This window comes from Schistocerca gregaria, chromosome 7 (assembly GCF_023897955.1).
Source record: "Schistocerca gregaria isolate iqSchGreg1 chromosome 7, iqSchGreg1.2, whole genome shotgun sequence".
Classification (NCBI taxonomy): Eukaryota; Metazoa; Arthropoda; class Insecta; order Orthoptera; family Acrididae; genus Schistocerca; species Schistocerca gregaria.
The window spans coordinates 183650368-183673421 of NC_064926.1; the positions used below are offsets into that span (position 1 = coordinate 183650368).

At 39.5% G+C, this 23054-nt stretch overlaps 1 protein-coding gene across 4 annotated transcripts in view; it reads right to left on the reverse strand.

The window, feature by feature from the left end:
* Nucleotides 1-23054, reverse strand: part of LOC126281188 (putative mediator of RNA polymerase II transcription subunit 26) — a 244464-nt gene that overhangs the window by 114098 nt on the left and 107312 nt on the right. For all 4 annotated transcript variants that reach the window (XR_007551226.1, XM_049979891.1, XM_049979888.1 and 1 more), the window contains 3 exons: nucleotides 17752-18285; nucleotides 9070-9264; nucleotides 3138-3511 (listed from right to left, as the gene is read on the reverse strand). Coding sequence is in view for 3 of the 4 variants with exons in the window: in XM_049979891.1 (XP_049835848.1) it covers nucleotides 3138-3511; nucleotides 9070-9264; nucleotides 17752-18285 (1103 nt within the window). In the remaining variant the exon portion in view is untranslated. The remainder of the gene's footprint in view (nucleotides 1-3137; nucleotides 3512-9069; nucleotides 9265-17751; nucleotides 18286-23054) is intronic.

A 23054-nucleotide genomic window follows, 5' to 3' on the forward strand; every position in this document is an offset into this window, starting at 1 on the left:
TTAAAAAAAGAAGAAGAAGTGGCAACAATCGTTCTAGATAAATTGTGCAAGATGCCAAAATATTTTTTTGTTTTCAATGTTTTCATGACCATTATCATTATGGTGCTTGCACATAGAATACAAAATTGACAAGGGGACAAGATATTGTACAAAATTTTATGTAACTGAAACTTCACCCAGAATTTTGTGACTGGTAATTAACTTACCTCCATTAATAAAGCTTCTGAAATTATTTAACCTTTCTTTAAAAAAAGTTATTGGTGAGTGTAATTCACATTTTAAGTAGCTGTGACAGCCACTTTATAAAAAATAATATTATTATTTACGATTTAAATACTAATAATTTAGGTCATTAACTGTATTGAATAGTTGTTATAATTTTCAAAACAATTAAAAACGACAAATGAAGCCTTACCTGCACGTAGGTAGGATCGAAACAAGATCAGGTGCATGACAGTCTGGCACAGTATTGACTGAGCAAACTTATCTGCTGCCTTGCTACTTATGACCCATATATGAGATGTTTATGAGTTACGTTTAAAACTTTTAAAAGTCCTTCTGGATAGTGCGCTTTACGACTTCTATGAGTGGATACCCTTGAGGTATACTACTAACCTCCAAAGTCTTGCCCCGAACTAAATTTCGAGACTAGAAGGCCCCCTCGTTAGAAGTATACAAATTAACAGTGAATAATGGTGTACGAAATTGTGCTGTGGTCAACTTTAAAAATGCACAATTCTGCAAATCAGCATAAAATTAGACCACAACTACCAATGCCTAATGAAAGAAACCAAAAATTAGCTAGCAGAGTTCATTTCTTGATGAAAGTGAAAAATCTAGCAGAAATTAACTTAAGTAAAAACTACAAATCAAACTGCAAATATCTTTAATTATAGATCACTGATGCTTTATTTCAATAAAGTGAGTCACATCTGGTGAGAAAAGGCTCATTTTCTTTTAGTTGTAATGATGGAACAAAAATGAAGAATTTACTGTCTTAATTAGTATGTCAATGAAAAAAGCTATTACTCTTTTTCAAGTTCCATCATGAATTTAATATTAGAAAGGAAAGACTTTAATGTTCCATGCACTCCTTCAATTTTTACACCCCAAGTGGCCACACCACAAAGGCATCATCCAACATATGGCTAGAAACTAGTTTGACTTGTTGGAGACTACTGTGTGTACTTCGGAGGGTTACATATGCACGACCATTACGACAGGTGATAACTGTATACTTATCGGCACACCATCAGTTTGTTCATAATATTTTCCATCAAGAGTAAATAAATCAAGTGGAAAGACTAAATTCCTAGAACATATGAACACCATTCATTCTAATTATAAAAACTGGAACTTGAAAAAGAGTGCCAGCTATCATTCCTCAACACGATGTTAAGAGAGGAACAAATGGACCCCAGGGAGACAGTGTATATAGAAAAGCCATGCACACTGACCTCTATCTGCACGACTCTAGTATCATCATCCGTCACAAAGAAATTTCAGGATAAAAACTCTGGTCTATGAAGTTCGAATGCACTCAGGAGACAAGGCGCACTGCATTGAAAAATTACAACACTTACAGTGTTCCAAAGGAATGGGATTCAGTCTGACAAAAGGGAGAAATTGTGTCCGAGATGGAAGAAGAAAAGCCAAGAATCCCTTTTTTGCCTTGTATCTTCAGCAAGAGCAGTAGATTCGAATGGAATCATGGCATCCAGAGTATTTCTGACAGCCAACAGAAGATAATTAGTAATTAGCTGCTTCCAAACTTGCCTTGAATATAATCATAAAATGAAATAGCACATGAAAAGTATTGTGGTATAAATGTGAAGTCTCTGAGAAAGTGTTATTAGGATGTCTCCTAAAATAAAAATGTCATAGAACCCAATACACACGAGTGGAGTCATCAATTTAATCAAAGCTTGCAGCCCAGAACCTTATTTGTCAGGAGCCTGCCATGTACTTTATCCACCATTGCTGTAAAATGCTGAGAGAATGTGCATGCATTTCACAGAAAAACAGTGAAAGTTGGGGGGTGGGGGGTGGGGGGGTGGGGGGGGAGAGAGAGAGACATCAAAGGGTGTAGTGGGCACTGGGAGTAGAATTCAAAAGGCACTACACCAACAATACTTCACCATCTGGTTGCAGTATCGGCAGTCAGTATGCAAAGAGCACCTGAAGCCTGAAGATGATGACAAGGCTGGTTGTCAAAATATTGTGAATCAAAATGGAACTAACACCTTGCCTGAATAACAGAAAGCACACCATTAACCAATCGAGCTCAGAAAATCTGCGAGACCACATTCCAGAGTCAGTACTGCCTTGCATGTCACTACGTGACTGATCTTCCGGCAGCTTCCACCCATCTTTGGATTCTTATGCAAGTCATTCATGTTGTTATTTTGCAACAAGGAATTATTACACTGATGGTTCAGTAATATTCACACTTGCCAGCACTTCCCTTCTTTCGAATTGGGATTATTAAATTCTTCTTGTATTCTGGAGGTATTTTGCTTGTCTCATATAGCTTACACACCAGGCGAAATAATTTTATCATGATGCCCAAATCTCGTAATAATTCCATGGAGATGTTATCTACTCAAGTTGCCTTGTTTTTACTTAGGTCTTCCAGTGCTCTGTCAAATTCCTCTTGCAGTATCGCATCACATTTCTTCAGAAAAAATTATACAACTTAGCGGCCAGTCACTCAAGTCACTTCCTACTCACATTCATATAATAAATTTCAAAAATGAGCTCACTGTTTGGTATACAGATTTATTACAATAAAATCATTGTTTAAATGTGCCCCAGTATACCTCTTCTTCCTTTTTTTTTTGTAATTGCTACATGTTGAAATTAAGCAACCATTAAACAATTAAGAGATAATTAATTACGCAGATAAGAATATCAAACAATTTAGTACTAAAATATATTTAGCAGAATCAAGAATCAGGAGCAACAGAGACTGAATGAACACAAATGAGTAATTCTGTGTTAACACTTCAAAAGTATCAATATTACTCACCATAAAAATAAATTACACAATGTGGTTTGAAATGTTTAAGAGATTATCAATCAGAGGAAGTCACTACTTTTCACATTTGAATATGTTTAAAAATCTACAAATCAGTTACCTGCACATTTTGCAACCCAGGGATATTGGCCACTGCTCCTTGTAGGCTTGCGAGGCTAATAACATTTGGCTGAGGGGGGCTCGAAAGTGGTGAAGGTGTGGCAGGAGTCTTTGGGGAAGGTGATGAATACTGTAATGTTTGTGATGGAGTCTTTGGTGATGGTGATTGTGCAAGGAACTGTTGTTGTTGCTGCTGAATTTTGGGTGGAGGAGATGTGAAGTGCAGTGCACTTGGACTGGACGTTGGTAAAGGTGTGTAAGGGGACTGGGGAGTTTGTGGAGACGAGGGTGGAAGAGATCCTGGAGTTGAAGCGTTGATTTTTTCTAATAATGAGACTGTGATGTTGGGGCTCGGCTTCTCAGCACACGGGGTACCTGAAACAGAAGCTTTCATGAGAAGAGAAGATCCAGTACATCAGGTAAGTGACAAGAATCACTTGGCAGTGGCAATATTCATATGGCATTTTTACCACACCACTGTGATGAATGGGGAACTACAGTATTATCATTTTTGCAAAAGCAAATTAAAAGCATCTGCAGTGATAAATAAACTGGGTGCCCCATCCTTTAACATTATACAATCGAACTTTAAGGTCACCAGGCAGCAAAAATCGTTTATTATAGAGATGCAAAAACATCAGTGGAGCAGCCTTAAGCTGCAATATTAATATTAATATTATATTTTAAAGACAACAATGAGACTAGCGAGAAAACTAAACTAATTTTCACGGAGTCCAATTAACATCTAGTACAATACAAATCCTGAGCTCCCAACAATGAGGAACAGAGATGAGACAACGTGGAGCATTACAATTTCTGTGCATCAGGTTCAAAATTTATTGCAGCAGTATACAGCACTAATACATATAGCAAGTAGATAAAACCATACAAAAAGTAACTATGGGTAAATAAGACGAAGCCACAGAATAAGCTCCTGCTACTAGTCATTAACAATCTCCATAGAAACAAGTACTGTGAAAGCATGAAGCAAACTTCTACCATTTTTCTGATTTTACTTAACATGAAGGTATTCTCAATTGATGAGATTTTAAAATACGACTGGATATTTACTTGAATCTTAATAGATACATAAGCATCTTACTATTGATTGAAAATCAAATAAGATGAACTCCAAAAGGAACTTCATCGATAAATCGAGTATGTATATGATACAGTACGAAAACATCAAAATAGAACTCAAAAATCACTATATACTGCATGAAAAAAACAAACAAAGGTATGAATGACTAACAGACAAATAGAACACCTATTTAGAATTTGACTTAAGTTATGCATGTACCTAAAATGAAAAAATCCATTTATTTAAACTGAAAACAATCAAGGTGACTGTTTGGAGACATTTTAAATGAAATTTCTGCCTGGCTGTGAAAACTGGGTCTCCTTTCAAGGTGAAAAATCAAACGCAGGCAGTTGAAATGATGTCCCAGTTAAAGTGAAATATTCCATTTTACGAGATGGAGGAATAAATACGTAAGAGAAGAGCTTAACATAGATAGTACATACTGAAATGCAATGTTATAAATAGAAATGAAAAATCCACAAAGAAAGAATCCCTGGTAGCCAATTACCATTACAACAGCAGAATTTCTGACGTTCATAAAATGGAAAAAGGGATATTTTTGCATCACATAATATATATTCATGTTTGACATAAACAAGCACCAGTGCATGAACTGCTGCAGAGTGAAAATTTCATTTGGGGAACAAGTACTTTATTTTAGCATACAAGGTGGAAGCCAAAATTCTCAGAACTGGTGCTGCTATCCGGAAAGTAGGAGCAGTAGATCTTTGCACCGCAAAGTGGCAAGAGCTGCATATCTGATGAGTCAGTGTGCGGAGTGCCATTCAGCTGGGAGGACGTGTTGTGTGTCCACATTGATTTCCGTAATACTCTTTGTTTGGCGTGCGGCAATTTTACGATGGATCCGCAAACAGAACAGCGCATGTGTATCAAATTCTGTGTGAATCTCGGAAAAAGTGATACAGAGACCCCTGCAATGATATGGTTATGACCCAGAGACGAAGCGATAATCATCCCAGTGGAGGAGCCCAGACTCTCCAAGACCCAAAAAGCAATACGGGTGACGAGCATGATCATCGTTTTCTTTGACACCAAGGGAATTGTGCACAAAGAATTCATCCCACCCAACCAAACAGTGAATTCCGCATACTACTCTGACGTTTTGCAACGGCTCCATGAAAACATGCGGTGACAATGGCCCGAACTTTGGCGCCAAGGGAACTAGTTGCTCATCACAACAACGCCCCCAGTCACACTTCCTTGCTCACCAGGACCTTTTCGGCAAAAAACAACATGGCGGTTGTACCCCACCCACCGTACTCACCAGATTTGGCACCCTGCGACTTCGCGCTATTCCCAAAACTGAAACAAGTTGAAAGGCTGTTGGTTTGACACTCCAAGAGAGGATTCAAGAAGCATAGCTGGTGGTGATAAACACCCTCAAAGAACAGGACATCCATAAAACATTTGACAAATGGCAGAAGTGCTGGGACAAGTGTGTACGTGCAGTTGGGAACTACTTTGAGGGTGATGGTGACCATTAACCCACAGGTAAGATTTTCAACAGATGGCAGCACCAGTCCCTAAAATTTTTGATAGCACCTCATACGTTAATTCCTGCCATTTTGCAAGATATAACAATAATTATTTAATACAGTAATTAATACATTACTTACTTATTTCAATAAATTAATATCTTACCAATTTATGGTTGCTCATGCTGACAAGTTTCCTTAACTTTAGATTTTCATATAGTAGCTGTCTGTAGAACTTTATGGAGACATTTAATTTATATTGCCTACATTAAACTCGCATGTATCCTTCACATTGTTTTGTTGTACTTTTAATCCAAGTCACTGAAATCTTGCTCGATGCTCTAAGCACAAGTGATTTCTGTTGTACAAGCACATTTTGCGGTACTTTAAATAATTGTCACTGGTCTCGCTGCCTTAGCAGGGATTGATTTGGCACTTATTCTGCTTTCTACATCGTTTTGGTACCATATTCTCTTCTTTTGTCTGTTCTTCTGTGGTTCTGTCATTCCCTCGAGTTCATTTGCCAGTTGAAGTATGAACTTCTTCCTTTCACCTTCAACTTTTGTAGTCCTGTCTTCCTCAGTTGCATGTAATATTACGGAAGACTGATAATTTTTACTTATGGACCATCTGACAGCAACTGAATAAAACACAATTTTAGTGCCATGCGCGTTTCGCCTTTATTTTCTGCAAGGCATCATCAGTGGCAGGTTGCGTTGACAGTTTCTTACATTATTATGCTCTTGTTGCATTTTTGATGCTTTTCTTCTTCTTATGAATGCCAATTTGCAGTTTTTTACCGCATTCCACAGTGCTATGAACTGAACGCTTGTTATAATTGGTTTCTGTTGCCGACTGTCAAAAAAATAAATAAATAAATAAATAAATAAATAAATAAATAAAAATAAAGGCGAAATGCGTATGGCACTAAAATTGTGTTTTATTCAGTTGCTGTCAGACGGTCCATAAGTAAAAATTATTCTTCCTTTCAATTTTCTTGTTCATTACTATTTTTAGATGGCCCATGCATAAATTGCTGCAGTTTCCAAGATGTTGTGGAAGTCACACATTAGTTATCTCCTGCATGCAAGCTTTGTAGTATAACTATGGGTAATTCTATCAAAAAGATCCACCCACACTTTGTTGCAATGTAGAATGTTAGGGTAACAGGCTTCTCCTTTCCTCCTCTGATTATTGCATGTAGTGTACTTACAAGGGAAACTCCTTATTGCACCCCTCTCAGATGTAGTGGTAAGATGGCCCAGTGGACAGCCCGTCACAAATTGAACACAGATAAAGCAATAAAACAGGAAGTAGGTGTACTGAACCGTGAAAACAGAAGCAAGATAGAAACAGTGAATGGTCCAAGCTCAAGATGTGCAACACCAAGCGGATTTGCATAACCACTGCGTTGTGGGTATGTGATCATGATGATGGACTGTGAAGGGGGAGATCCGTGTTCAAATCTCCTACCTGTCCGTGAATTTTGCCCAAATTTGAGATACAAAAGTGAATTTGTTGGCTGGTTTGCATTCAGTTGGGTCAATTTTCCATTTAATCAAAGAAATCTGAGAAGATTCTGAAATTGCCTCTAGCATAATGTTGCAGAAGAGGTTAGGCCCTCCTGAAAGCAACCAAAGGTCATTTGCACACATACCTTTTGCACAAGCTACAACCCGGAGCATACACAATGCCTATTAATTTTTCCAGTGGCCCATGTGACATGATCCAATTATTTCAAATATTTGGTTCTGTTCATTTCTTCCATGAAACATAGCTCTGCTTCATCAAAAATAAGACTGAAATCACATATGACAGTGTCATCTACTTGTTGGCAAGTGTTACGTAATGAGACCCCTCTCTCTTCAGACTGTTCACTGTCAATCTCCTTCCAAAAGATGGAAAAATGGCAATCTCCCACTCGGTTCTATCCCTAGGAACCGTTTTTGCAGAGGCTTCCAAGTGGGCTTGCTGCAATAGATGAGTTGATAATAGATGCAGATCAGCATCTGAATCCTCATCCGCTAATCCTTCTTCATTCATATCATCGTCTTCACTTGCCTGTAGTACAAAATTCTAAATGTTTATCGCAGAAGTCAATTTCTGAATCAGACTCAGAATTCTGTAAGAGAAGTAATATTTCTTCACCAGAGAGTCCACACTGATGAGACATATTTCATGAGTCTTTCATGGACAAAGAACATTACCTAAATGAACGACATAAAGTGTAACAGACTAGAATGTGAATCTGCCAAGATGGAAAGTGCACCTACCAAGACACAACAATGAGCAGTAACAACCCTGCAGGATTTTCTAGTGTTGCAACTTCACTCTTGGATCATTGACAATGTATTCAAAAGGAAAATTAGAGCTGTCTCAAACTGATCCCTTCAACTGCTTCAGCTATACCGAATAAAATGTCATAAAAATATCAATATTTGGTAAATTCTAATATGTCATCATCAAGACAAGAAAGAATTAGGAAAATTAAAATGATTGTATGAATAATGCAAAACAGGTCGAGTATGATACTTAAGACAAACATATAACAAGAGGTCATTTTGAGCTCCTCTGCTGTTTCAGTGCTTTACTGTACCATCCTATGGCAAGAGAAATATGTGGGAACACAGAGGCAGGCATTGAAGCGGGGCGGGGTGGGCATCGACACGGGGTCGGGCATCGAGGCAGAGGTGGAGGTGGAGGTGGAGAAGGATGTGGAGGCAGAGGTGGCACTTTTGAAGCAGAGGAAGGTGTCGAGGCAGACATGGATTTGGAGGTGGAGGAGGGCATGCGGCCATGCACTCTCTTATGTACGCAACTTGTGGAATAAAGGTGTGGAGTTGGAGATGGAGACAGTGTGTACATGAGGTAGGGGCTAGTGTAGACTGAGGTTAGGAGGATTATGGGATCGAAGGATATGTAGCCAAGATGACTCCCATCTATTTAATCCAGATTAGTTCCATTACGGATCACATACTCTTTGCAATGGATGGATGTATGGTCCTCTACTTTACAAACAAGATAATGTAGGGGGCAGGGGGGGGAGGGCTTTATACTGGGCCACAGAAGACATAGAGCTGGTCTCCATGGTTTAGAATGGTTGTTTGTTCTCACAAAAATATTTGTATTCCTCTCAGCATTTTCCTTTACTGTTTTATTTACCTACAATACTATTCATAGCACTGCAGTCAGCAAATACTACTAAAGATATGGATAGTGTAATATCACTTTAACAAACACGACATGATAACCGATCATAACAAACACAAATATTACAATAATATGTTGAAATACTGAGAAAGTCATCCAGAAATTAATATTTTATTCAATGACGAAAGGCGCATATCACGAATTACCTGCGAGCAATGCTTGCAGACTGGGCGCAGATACACTAGCACTGGAGGCACTTCCTGAGGAGCTTGTGTCGGCAGCTGGTAACTGGCCCGATAACCTCCTGGTCGCTGCTACAGCGGGCAATGAAGCAGTGCCGAGAATTCTGCCTGAGTGATTGACTGTCACTGCTTGTGGCTGAGGGGCCGTTTTACTTGTACCTAAGAAAAGTAATCGTCATAATCAGAAATCCTATCAGGTTACCTTCCATTCAGAAAACCGTTGCACTCAGTGACTGTCATATTGACTTGTAAATTGTAGATTGCAGCAATCAGTCATCCTTATTAAATTTTATTATTTAAAAAGGACAACTGATCCCTGCAATTTATAATTTACAAGAAATCATACTGATTATTGTGTGTGTTTATGTACTAAAATTTATCTTGTTCATTTATTACTATATGGAACAAAATAAGCACTAATACAAACTCAGCTGAAATTAGTTTAAGTGTACACACAATACCAACATCTAACATCCAAACCATGGAACGAAAAAGAAAACAGAAGATGTATACACTACATAATCTCTGTAAATAATCAGTTTTCATTATAGATGCTGACTGTACTTCACAAATTAAATTCGCTGAAGAGCTGTTAGAAATGTACACCAATGATTCGAAGTATTTACCTTCATCACAACAAGCACTATAATACTATGTCGTTCACAATGATTTTGCTACAGTTAAATTTCCTAATGTATGCAAGCATTGTACCTCTAGGTCTACACAGATACTCTACAAACCACTGCACAGTGTGTGGCGGCAGATGCCCTGTACCACCAATAGTTATTTCCTTTCCTGTTCCACTCGCATTTAGGGCAAGAGAAAAACGACTGTCTGTACGCCTCCATACAAATCCCTATTCCTCGAATCTTATCTGCATGGTCCTTTTGTGCAATGTATGTTGGTGATAGTAGAATCATTTGGTGGTCAGCATCAAATGCCAATTCTCTGAATTTTCTCAAACAGAACGTTGCCTTCCCTTCAGGAATTCCCATTTGAGTTCCCGAAGCATCTCCACAACACTTAGGTATTGTGCAAACCTACCGGTAAAAAATGTAGCAGCCCACCTCTGAATTGCTTTGATGTCCTCCTTCAATCCCCCTCCCCCTCCCCCCCCCCACCTCTCCTGGTACGGATCCCAAACTCTCAAGCAGTACTCAAGTTATGGTAAGGGAAGAAACTTGCCTGCAACGTTTGCAAAGGGACTATTCTAGGATTTGTCTTAAGCAAGTTTGGGAAACCATCGGAAAACTAAACGTGGATGACTGCACAGGGATTTGAACTACTGACCTCCATAATGTGTGTCCGAAATCTCAACCACTATGCCGCCTTGCACTCTCTTATGTGCGCAACTTGTGGAATAAAAGTCTTTGAATGTTACCAAATATGATTTCAGGAAAGAATTTAAATGGAATTTAACTAATGTAAAGGTAACTACATAGTAGATAACAGAAATATTGTATTGAGTTTAGTGCAGAAAGGCATGAGTAATGTTACTCCAGATCACATAATAATCAGATTACGTATTATTAAGGCAAAACAAGTACCAGCTGACACTGGAAAGATGTCATAGACAACACGACACTGCCAAGTAACCTATACATTGTAATGTGACAGAACTGCCAATGTTGTCATTTTCCACAAAGAAATATTGGACCTACGCAAGGTCTGTCTCAGGTCAATGTAGTCAGCCATACCAATTCGGAGTTTCTGAGCCATAGTGCTGCAAACAATGTGGGTTTATCACACAGCTAACTGTTTCATAAAGTTGGCTGTGGTCTCTCTCTCAGAAGCAGCTTTTTTCCTATAGTTTCAAGCCATGAACCCGGATGAGCTGCAGCAATTCTACAAATTAAGTCTCAGGAGCACTTTCAAATCTCTTGCTTCACAGAATGCACACTACAAAAACAATGAGCTGTGTGCTCTACAACAATCCCACGGTGGGCAATGTTTTGAGTACTCATCATGGGGTTTTCTTCTGTGCGTTAAAGGACATCATCTTTAAAGTTGAGATTGTGGCATTTCTGTGGAGCATCTCAGTCAACACTGCTAGCTGGGATTGATGTACTCAGATAAAAATTCTATGAGATGTCTTAATTACAACCTGCACCCTATTCTCATTTTGTGAGTGTACTGTGATGCGGGAGATTTGAAAGTGATTCCATCTCCAAACGTATTTTAGATCCAAACAGTACATTTCCAGACATGGGTTATTATCAAAACTTTGTCTACGAAGTCCCTAATACAGCCCATAGAAACCTGTAACAGGAAGTGTGAAACATTCGGTACATGTGGAAGAAATAAATACAACAAAATTACTGAGTAGCAGCACTTATCAAGTTTTCCTACAAGTTAGCATTCGAATGTCAGTTTGATATGGATTGTGGTAGAGGGGTACCTTCATTATCATATCTTCTCATTCAGAATAGATTTGATTGCTTGTACGGCATTGGAAACCTCTCCAATTCTCATCAATTTCTTTGGATTTGATCCATTAATTTACTGACACTTATTAAACATATATTGCACCAATGTACCTGTAATAATACACCAGCTTACTGGTAAGAGCAGAATGCTTTTGGTTACATATAGTCTTTAGACCTCCAGAATACTCAGTTACATCTTAACAATATTATGAGAAGGAAAGTTGCTACTTAGCATCTCCACTATATGGTGAGTAGCAGCTTTCCTTCTCATAATATTGTTACAATCCATCCTGGATTTTCCATTGTTCAATTACAGGTTAGTGATTTAATAGCTCTTCTGGTTTCCTGCTTTGATCTTTAACATCTGGTAATCACTGGCCACCTGGATCATAGTGATTCTCTCAGTCTCCTGCATATCAGTTGTTGCAAATGGTAGTGACAAGTTTATCCACCTGGAAGCAATCACCTGTGAGCTTCAGTGCTAGAGTTACATCTGGCACAAGAAGGTTGGCACTCAGTACTACTCATTTTACTGCTTTGTATCTGCAACAGACCTTTCCTGTTTGGTGTTGAAATAAACATACACAAAGACATGAATCACATCCTAAATTCAGCTTAGCAGTGACAGGTAGAAACAGAAGGCTCTTTACTGTCACTCACGAAGTAAATGATTTGAATAAAATTCCTTTAATAAGTTAAAATGAGTACTTTTTGATTTTGCAGCCAAACTATGAATTTCATGAAATGAGATCACCCTGCTACCAGATCTTTGTAATTTTTTATATTATTGGCACATGAGTTTTAGAACTCAAATATCGGTTTTCCACAGCTGCTTGATTCAACTCTCAAAATTTTCCGAGGAAATTTAATTCACTAAAATTAAGGTAAATTTTCAGCACTGATTGCGTGGCTCACTTGGTAGCATTGGGACTCGCAATGAGATAAGTGATGGATTCCTGGTTCGAATCTCACTATGGTTTTTAATAGTTACATATAAAATTCATCAAATATATGCATATATGCTGATTGCCACAACCAAATCATCATTTTAATGAAAATGCCTGTCTTCTTGTTTCTAATTACATCTTGCAAGCAAATTTCCAGTTAACATTGCAAATATTTTATAAAATATATTTTAAATGTTAAAAAAATAATAACAATCTCTTGTACAACACTGTAACCAAGTATTTCTATTTGCAATAAAAAATGGAATTGTGTGTCCTATATGTAATCAGAAACAAGAAAAAGTGCATTTTTCATAAGAAATAATCATTACGTGGGTTAACTGGCACATATTTGATGATCTAAACAGTGTATGTTATCTCATTTTGTGTGTGTGTGGGAGAGAGAGAGAACAAAAGCTAAACAGTGTATGTAATCTAATTTTGTGTGTGTGTGTGTGTGAGAGAGAGAGAGAGAGAGAGAGAGAGAGAGAGAGAGAGAGAGAGAGAGAACAAAAGCTGCCTTTACTGAATTGAAGTTCTTTGGAAAACTTTAAAGTCTATTTTCTTATTTTCTTGCGAATTTTTCAGAATTATATCGAACTGCTTAAGGAAATTAATATTTGAGTTCTGAACTTCACATACCACAAACAAAACAAATTACAAAAATTCAACTGCTTGGTGTCCACCTTGTGAGATTTATAGAAAATGTATTGAGTTTTTCAAAATGTGGAGAAACAAGAAGAGATTGTGTGAATGTTGGAGCTAGAACAGAAGAATCCACACCTTTCAGAAGATAAACCTTTTATACAGAAAATGAAGTTTCTACATGAGTGGAGGGTGGCATTTACCAAAGGAGAAGAAGATGATATAATCCTGAACCAGAGTTGTTCAGTTTTTGCTGTCAAACAGCAAACATATTATACAGTGGATTTTGAATTCAAGTTTATGAGTACAGCACTAAAAAGTATTAACTAATAAAGAGTTGTGTTTAAGTTTTGCAAAAACATCAGAGGCATGAAAAATGAAAATTGGGAGGGGGGGAGGAGGGGGTTTCAATGGTTCTTTTGGGGTGGGGGGGGGGGGGGGCAACAAAGGGTCACATGCAAAGTATGACACCTCTTACAACAGAAACACTAACGGCAACACCTATTTCGAATTTCAATTGTTACAAATTTCTTATGTTGTTTCTGAAATATGTAGCACAGTATGTGAAGTATTAAGGCTTGAGGACATAATAAATCCAGCACACCTGTTAGTCTGGCACACACAATTTTTTCTTTATTTTCAGGTCAGAGCAGTTTGTATGACAACTGGATGCCTTTGAGAAACATCTGAACCATTCAGCACGGTGCCTCAGCAACAGCTGTCTGCCACACCGTGTGACAATATTCTTATCAAGACAAACCAATTGCATTGTTAGTTTTCTGCTAGTATCAACAATTCGTCATTCACTAGGCCTAAATTTATAGTACTGTGCTGTGTGGTTTTATTTAAGCTCGGACTTCAGCATCCAAAAGTTCCAATACAATTTTAACATTAAACACTCTATATTCATGGCGGAAGCTGCTTGCACCTCTGTGAAAAAACATTGTACAACGCTGAGAGAAAACTATAGCTTAAGCTGCTCAAAGAAGTCAAGATGGAAAGTGATATAAATGATCATGAGTTGACAAATGATCACTCTGAAATTGTACGAGTGTTATATTCTGCACCCACTAATGAACTGAGTGTGTTTTCAGCACATGTAGTCAATGAATGGATCGACGCTGACAGAAATTTAGATATCAAAGAAGAGCTGACTGACAGTGTGATGTTAGAAAGTCTTTTCAATCCACATCAGGAGCCATAACCTGGGAGTCATGAACAAGAAATGCTTACATCTCACATTCTTGTGGTGAGGTTTCAAAAGCCTTAAATGCTTTTGAGAAATTTTGCGGACAGTAGCCAAATATGAATCTCCATATCACACAAAATAGTTTTTATCGAAACAGAGCTCAATCCAAGAAATAAGTTAGTGTTTCTGCAAAGAAAATTTCAGCTAAGCAATCCTGCGCTATTCTTTAAATACTGTGAGTCCAATTAAACTGCATCAAATCCTTGGTAATAATTTTTAATTATTACCTTCTACATGACCTTCTCAACTCAATGGTGCTTGTTTCATTTTGTAAATCACGTACAAAAAATTATTCATGTATATTGAACTTTTCTAAAACTTTGAACCTTAAACTGATTTACTTGATCTGTACTATACCCAAATTTTAATTCAGTTTTGTTTTTACAGAAAAGTAATACAGACTTTTAATCTTTTTACACGATAGTCTATCCTGTGCTGATTAATAAATAAGTCACTTCTTTTGTACACTAAAATTAGAGCGATACGTGAAATAAGAGAAAAGCTACCACTCACCTATAGTGGACTGATGTGCTAAACGCTGTTAATATGTAACAGTAAACAGTGTTCACACTAGCTTTTGAGTACTAGCTCTTTTTCCGGCAATAGTACACACATTCAATCAAGCAGACCCACCAGTGTTTATGCATTCTTCTTAAACCAACCCATCTGTTTATGTGTAGGGTTGCTGTCCTTGCAGGCAGCCAAGGCAAACCTTTGCGCCAGTGGATGCCGTTATGTACCAGTGGCCCCGTTAGGAAAACTTGGTAACAGTAGACATGTCCAATTTTGAGACTCTGTTATAACTTTAACGTGATGATAGATGTGCCATCTGAAGTGGAAACTTACCCTCTACCGATCCCGCATGAATTCTCTGCAAAATTAGGCCAAAGCACCTCATTAAGTAAAATTCATGAAAAAAAGGGTGTTTTTGGATGCAGCATCAAACCAACAGAAGACTGCACTGCAGAGACTGACAACATGTAGCTGCCTGTCAATGTAGAAGACCTTCATGTGTTTCTAAATAAGACATACTATTATGACCACTTCATTGCAAACTTCGTTGAATTCTCTTACCCAAAGAACTAGTTATGTCACCAAGGCGTGAAGTTTTGAATGGTTACCTTGCTGTCAACAAGCTATCCAGGCTTTGAAAGGTTAACTGAAATAGGCTACTTGCATGACAAGATAACACTCCTGGTCCAGTATGTGAAGTAGTGGTCCATGTGTCCCCCAACATTATAAGTGTGGTGCAGTTCTGTTCTATAAATACCCAACGGCACGGATGCCCTAAGGCATATGGTTTTAAAACTTTATCCACCTCACAACACTACTTTCAAACAGAATGGGAGGACCTCACTGTCATCTACATAGTCCAGAACCTTGAATTAACAGTGTAGGAAAAGATAGTTTGCTACTTACTGTACACAAGACACAAGCTGCAGGAGATAAGTGCAATTAACAGACTGCTGTAAACACACACACACACACACACACACGCACACGCACACACACACACACGTGCACGCACACGCACGCGCGCGCGACTGCCTACTCCAGTATCTCAGACCAGAATGCACTGAATGGCATTCCGGCTCGAGATGCTGAAGTTGGTAGTAACGCGCGCTTGTGTGTGTGTGTGTGTGTGTGTGTGTGTGTGTGTGTGTGTGTGTGTGTGTGGGTGGGTGTGGGTGTGGGTGTGTGTGGGGGCACTCTATTGACCAACATGAATGGGTGTGTTTCCAGACCAATTTAAATCTTTATTCGGCCATTTCAGGTTTCCCCTTAACATCATATGATGCTGTGTCCATCATCCACAAGGACCTGACGTTAGTCTGCCTCCTAAATCTAGTTTCTGTTGTGAGTCTCAAGATGATAAGCACTGCCATGTCCTGATTTCTCCCTCTCTTCAGGCCCAAGTGCTGCACCTCTTGTACATAGCCCACTGGGGCATACATTGGATGAAAAGTTGAGTGTGACAACACATATTGTGGGCCGACATTGACTCTGGCATTGTGGACCTAGTCCACTAGTGTTGTGCCAGGTAGTGACCTGGCACAACACTGCAGCGCTGTAGGAGCATATCCACCTAGATGTTGCTGCCCCATTTTTGGGCTCCAAGTGGTTGGTTGTCAAAGATCCTTTCTTTCTATTCACTTTTGCGTCAAGAATGTCCTCGGTCTCAACTGTGTTATTATTACAGTCCTGGATTGCTCTCGAAGGCACCGCACACACTACGGTTTCAGATACTGAGACGGATTTCACCTCTTATGACTCTGAACAGTTTTGTGCCCGTAATGGGATTCAACATCTCCGTACTGTGTTTTTCCATTCAACCTCCAATAGCAACACACAATATTTTGTCCAAACATTAAAGAACCAGCTCTGAAACGAAATGACATCTAATGCTGTACTAAAGACCTATGTAGTTTTCTAGTGACTTTAAGGACAAGTTTGTTTGACAGCTACACCCCAGCAGAGCGAGTTACTGGCCACATTCACTTTTTGCACTTGGGTATGTCGCTCCTACCACCAGTACATGTTGTCAGCAAGGGCTCTTTCATTCCACGTGGGTGTCCAGTGTGGGGCCACGTGTTCCAACACCACGAACTTGGACCCACGGTATGAACTCCACCCGTCATGGGTCCGTGATGTAAATTGTGGCCTCTGCACACAGCCTTCCATGGCACAATCAAAATGAACTTTGTCTTCATCATCATGGTTAGCAGCCATCTGCATCTCCACACCTGGTGGAGCTTCTGTTGCAGTGGTGACTCGTGCAACTTCCATCGAGCCTCGTCCTGCCCTGACCATCCGCAGCGACACCCTTGGGCACCGATCTGCTGCCCTTCCTGGTGGTACCTCCTTCACACCAAGCACAACCTGCTTCTTTTTCCATGGCTGTTACTACTTGAGGGGGAAAAGGGATGTAATGGCATCTCTCAATATCGGTAAGGAAGCAGAGCATATCCTAATATCAGTATAGAAACAGTAGCTGTTGGAACACCAATGTCAACCACTGCAGAGCCAATATCTCTGAGCAGGGGTGCTCTCCGACATGGCCACAGCTACCAGAATCGTGCACATAAGCTCGCCCAGGGGCAGTCTGATCAGATGTGTGAAATGAACACGGTTGGACTGCTCGCTTAAAGATCCTGATCCATGTTGTGTTCTGAAATATTCAGTCTCAATCTGTCGAATAAACTGGGGTGACTATTAGTTTTGAGTGTAATTGCCTTTACAAAAGATACAAAAAGTGTCTCGACAAAATATCGTGTGGATACTCACATCACTTCGTCCAACTTCCAATTTACATCATAAAAGATGTGAAAACTAATTTTGTTAGAGGAGAAAATGATGTATAACACACGAGTATTAAACTTACCTGCATTTCCAGCAGTATTAATAGGAACACTTGTGAATGTATTTGCATAACCACTGTTGTTGCCCAAGGCAAAGTCTTGTGGCTGCTGCGACGTCGAAGGGGACCCTAATGCAGGAAGTGAAGATTTCACTTGTAGCTGCTGCTGAGGCTGTGCCTGGGTCTGAGTCACCTGCATCTGATGCTGGGCTATTACTCCACTGTTCTGCTCAACAACATTAGCAATAGACACACCACTGCTATTCACTATGTTGTTATGGTTTATACGACGGGAGTTCAGCAGATTGGCTAGAGTCATCTTTCCTGGACTTGATGTAAGGATCTTATGCTGCTGAACACTAGAACCTGCCACACTGCTGTTAATTAGCTGCTGAGAGTTTGTCAGGCTATTGCTGTTGAGGAGGCTGAGTATCGCCGCATTATTCGTCGCCGGCTGTCCGGGTGCTGCATTTGCCGTGCCGACAGAAGGGATGACCGTCGAGGAAGACGCTGCTGCAGCTGCGGCAGCCACTGCTGCAGCCGCTGCCGCATTTGCGGCTGAAAAGCCAGGTAATTTTGTTAATAAGGTGGCAGACATGAATCAACAAACAACATACATGCAATAAATAATTTCCATGTCCTTGTGAAGCTCAATAATGTCCTTGTGAAGCTCAATGAGACAAAGCATTCAATCTTTTATTAACAACTTCCATCACTGTCACACGCTACTGACAGTACAATGGTTGCCGACAAGGGTCACCTGGAACCTAAGATTAGACATCTACTATTTGTTTGCTGATAAAACAGCAATGGAGAATGACATATTATGTGACCAATGTTCCATAAATAGTGTGAAGATGAAAGACAATTTTAAATTGAGGCACTACTTCTTGGCAAGTGTCACAATTGTCAAAGGTCACGGTTTTACTTTATTAAATGCTTCCCCCTTAACATTATAAAAATAAAATTATAAATAATTTTTCACTCGATTTACAGGCCAGTTATTAACAATACTTTTCTTCTCTTTCGTAGCCTCATTCTTTTCTAAAGTGATGGATCAAATACAACAGACAGTGATGAGCAATGTGCTCATTATTAAGTTTCTTTACCATAAAATCAACAACCTGCAATGTTATTGAAGACAGATATATTAGGTTGTTCTACAAAATTCTGCTTCTTATATAAGATTACAGAATATGAGGATTCTGTGAAGAACAGGAATTACTGAATAATAATCCAGTTCTTGTGACTCACATATTTTCCACACAGCCCATAGGACCAGACATTGATTTCGCTAACCATCCATGTCAAGAAACAAGTGCATTAGTAGATTCTCTGTAGAAATTTAATAAAGCTCAGGTCATGAAGGTACTTATGTTTTATTGTTACAACTGATTAAAGAGCTTATTATTAATATTATTATTATTATTATTAATAATATTATTAAGAGATTAAAGCAAGACTTCACAACAAATGTGCTCTGCGATCAAATGATCAGGAGAGGCCTGCAAGCAGACGGTCAGCAGTCGTGCAAGCAGTGAGTACTGTAGCCCCTTCAACAGTAAGGGAAGTGCAGTGGTGAGACATATCAACACTTCTATAAATGAGGAAAGCGATACCAAAGGAAACATTTGGAGAAATCTATGCTACAGATCAGTGCAAATTGAGTGATGGAAGCTTTTTCATTTTCCAATTCAGATGCGCTATGTATCCCGATTTTTGGTGTAATACTGAGCTGTGTTGTAAGCAGCTCATAGAGTCTCTACAAACTGAGAAGACTTTTAAGGCAAGAATTTTAATAGAATGCAGAGCTGGTAACATGGCAACCAGCTCTGCAGTTTATACACTACATACATTCAGCAGTGTGTGCTTCTCGTGACACATTGAATGTGCAAAAGCAAAACTGACCTAGTCGCTGACTTTTGGTCCACCCGCGAAGATGTATGTCAAATTTGGGTCGACATGGAGAACTTTATGTAACAGGCCTGTGAGAATGGTGGGATCAGCATTTTTCTTAGGACCACAAAAGAAGTCTATCCAAACCATAGGACTGAGTACATACCATAGGGGGTGCCAAGAGGGAACTTCTGGGAGACAGACAAGAGAGGTAGTTAAGATCCTTGCATAGAGCTTCCAATTGTATCCCACCTGATCTAGCCATTTTTGGTCTATCCCAGCTGGTCGATCCATCTCTGGGCAATTCATACACAAGATGAACTGCTGGTTGTTAAACATAGTTGAGTAACAAGGACTGATACACATATGAAAGACTGTGACTACATAGGTCACCAATAGTTGCTGACATCTGATCGTCAATGGTGACATATCAGCTTCTACAGCAGGCCATCTGTAGGGCTCGTATGGAAAGCTCTAGTTACCAGCTGCTTACCACTCTGGTGGATAGGGCCCAACAAGCTCAGTACTGATGTTGCTGCCGACTCTCTAAGCGGTACATCCATAGTCCACATGGGATAAAATCACAGCTTTGTAGATTTATAGAACTTCAAAAGAACTGTGTGGTATACAGTCCATGAGGTGCTGCTGAGAAAACTGAACATATGAAGTTTCCTCATCCAATCTGCCTTGAACCATCGTACATTTGATAAGCATGTTAACTTATTGTTAATTAAGAGTCCTTAGAATTTGAAAGTTTCAATGACTTCAAGTGACTGTATACTGAGCTAATGTTCTGGATGTGGGTGCACAAAGTCTACAAAAATGCACAACATGAGTTTATACATGAAAAAATTGATATTAATGATTAAGGGCCTAGTTATAAACTTTCAGTATGGCTCCTTGACCTACTGTGGTGCGCAATGATGTAGAGCTGTAATACCAGCAAAGACCACCCACATACAGCGACTGTGAAACCAAAGGTCCAACAGCAGTCACAATCCCATCAATTACGACAGCAAAGAGGGTCATGCAAAACGCTGTAGAACTCACATCCACTAAATGGAAGAATAAATAGTTTTGCTCTGTCAGGTGCTTCCACATCAGGAAATTAACATGGCAGATACAACATGCAGACACTTTGGCGAAGTGTGGCACAAAACATTCAGTCCACACTTGGGATGATGGGGTGTTGGGATCTCATAGATGATACATACTGTTCCCATCACACCTGCTTGCAATTTTTTATTACAATTCACACTTTTGCTCCAAGTCTCTTGAATGCTATCAAATGTTCCATAGAAGGATAACATTTGTATTTAGAATGAAATTTTCACTCTACATTGAAGTGTAGGCTGATATGAAACTTCCTGGCAGATTAAAACTTTGTGCCGGACTGAGTTTGGAAGGTAGGAGACGAGGTACTGGCGGAATTAAAGCTGTGAGGACGGGGCGTGAGTCGTGCTTGGGTAGCTCAGTCGGTAGAGCACTTGCTCGCGAAAGGCAAAGGTCCCGAGTTTGAGTCTCGGTTCGGTACACAGTTTTGATCTGCCAGGAAGTTTAACATTTGTATTGTTGGAGTGCCCTTCAACATTCCCTGACAGCCGCCACAATGTCTTCAGACCACCACACAGCACAGGAGGAATAGGATATCTTAGCTTCTGCAGTGTGTACAGCCATGTTAATAGTTTCTTGAATAACTCCTTCAATAGCTTTATCTTGACTGGTTTCAAAAGCTGCTTTGGAGGTGCAAGCTTGTCAAACCTGTCTTTCTGAAGGGTCCAATGTGGCACACTTCATATTAGTCAGTAGTCTGAGAAAGAGGGACTGATAGAAAAATGGTTGACACAATGTTTGCTAAGATACACTTACTTTCAATTGGGAGAAGTTGTTCAGGTTGTTCAAACTACTTCTTAATGTTTACACATGTGACGGTTTGTTGAGAAGGACTGCCCTCATGCTCCTTACAAGTAGTGCAGTGGAAAGACATATGTCCAAGTTTCTGGAACCTAAGGTGCCTCGCAGGAGGAGGAAACTACATCCTAACATCACACCTATAAAACACAATCTTAAAAGATTGAACACTGCCCTTCAAGGGTAGGATGAAAGCTCCAGGGTCCACCCTGTCACCCTTAGGTTCTATATGGTTGCAACAAACAAAATGGACTCCATGCCACTATAGCTTAGCACAGAGTTCATGTGGTTGTAACATCTGGTCCTGATGGAAGACAAACCCTCTTGAGTTCGTTACAAGGGGGAGGTGTAACTGGCATATCCTTGAGCTTGTCATACACTTTAAGTGCTTGTGATTGGTTAGCATACAATGTCTAGATCACTGCACTAGTAAGATCTATTTCTCATCTTCTCTACTGCATAACTCCTCCAAACCAATCCTCAATATATTCCCCAAAAAATTGTGGCTTTGTTGTTACAAAAGATCCTCTACCTGTTCTGCAGCATACTAAGCCCATGGAGTTTTAAGCCTCTGCATTAAAATGCTTGCTTTCTAGCCACTGTTATGACATGGCCAGTAGTATGGGTGTTCTTGATCTATTTCACTGTAGACCATCCATCCCTACGTCACTCACATCACATGCCCTTATGCCACTCACTCTGGTCGGAGGATTTCCCCATGGGCTCCATCCCACCATGGCAAAGGCTACCTGCTATAGTAGCCGTTGCCTGGAGTCCTGGTGCCCCTGATTGGACGGGCACACTCAGTGGCTTACTTGGGGAGGTTACAGCTTCAGGCATCAGGGTTGCTACCCCAGCATTGTCAGGGGGGTTACAATCATGACAGGGGCATCCCTTCCCCCCCTCCCTCAAATGGAGTGCTTACTGTTCTGGGTTTTGAGGTGGATAGATTATACACCATGTAAGGTGTACTTCCCAAAATGGCTCACACTTCCGTGAAATTTTGAAAAATGTCTGTCAAATCCTAAAGGGGGACCATAAATTGTTATAAATTAGTAACTCTGAACAATACAGTTTCATTGCATCTCAAGATGCAGCTTTATTTTGTAACTACAAACAAAATTCAAAGAATCTGTATAGAAGAAAATGATATTCTACAAAAATACAATGGCATAACACTATACAGTGAACAATAAGATATTTTTCCTTTCATCACAACACTTCCTTGAAAAGAAAGAAAATGAATAAAAAAATCAGTCAAATTAAATCAAACACACTCAATGTTAAGCAATCAATTTGTTCTTTCTACCTATAAGTTGTTCCATAATTTCACCACTTGGGAATCTTTCATGAACAGAAGTGTCTCTACATGTTTTGATTGATGATGAAATTCAGGGTTTTTCAGCCAATTTTAATGCACTGGCACTGTCAATATAAAGTGTTCGAATGTTCCGACATTCCAACTAATTCACTTAATAAGCAACTTAATCATATTACTTCTTCGGCTTCTTCACTTGCTG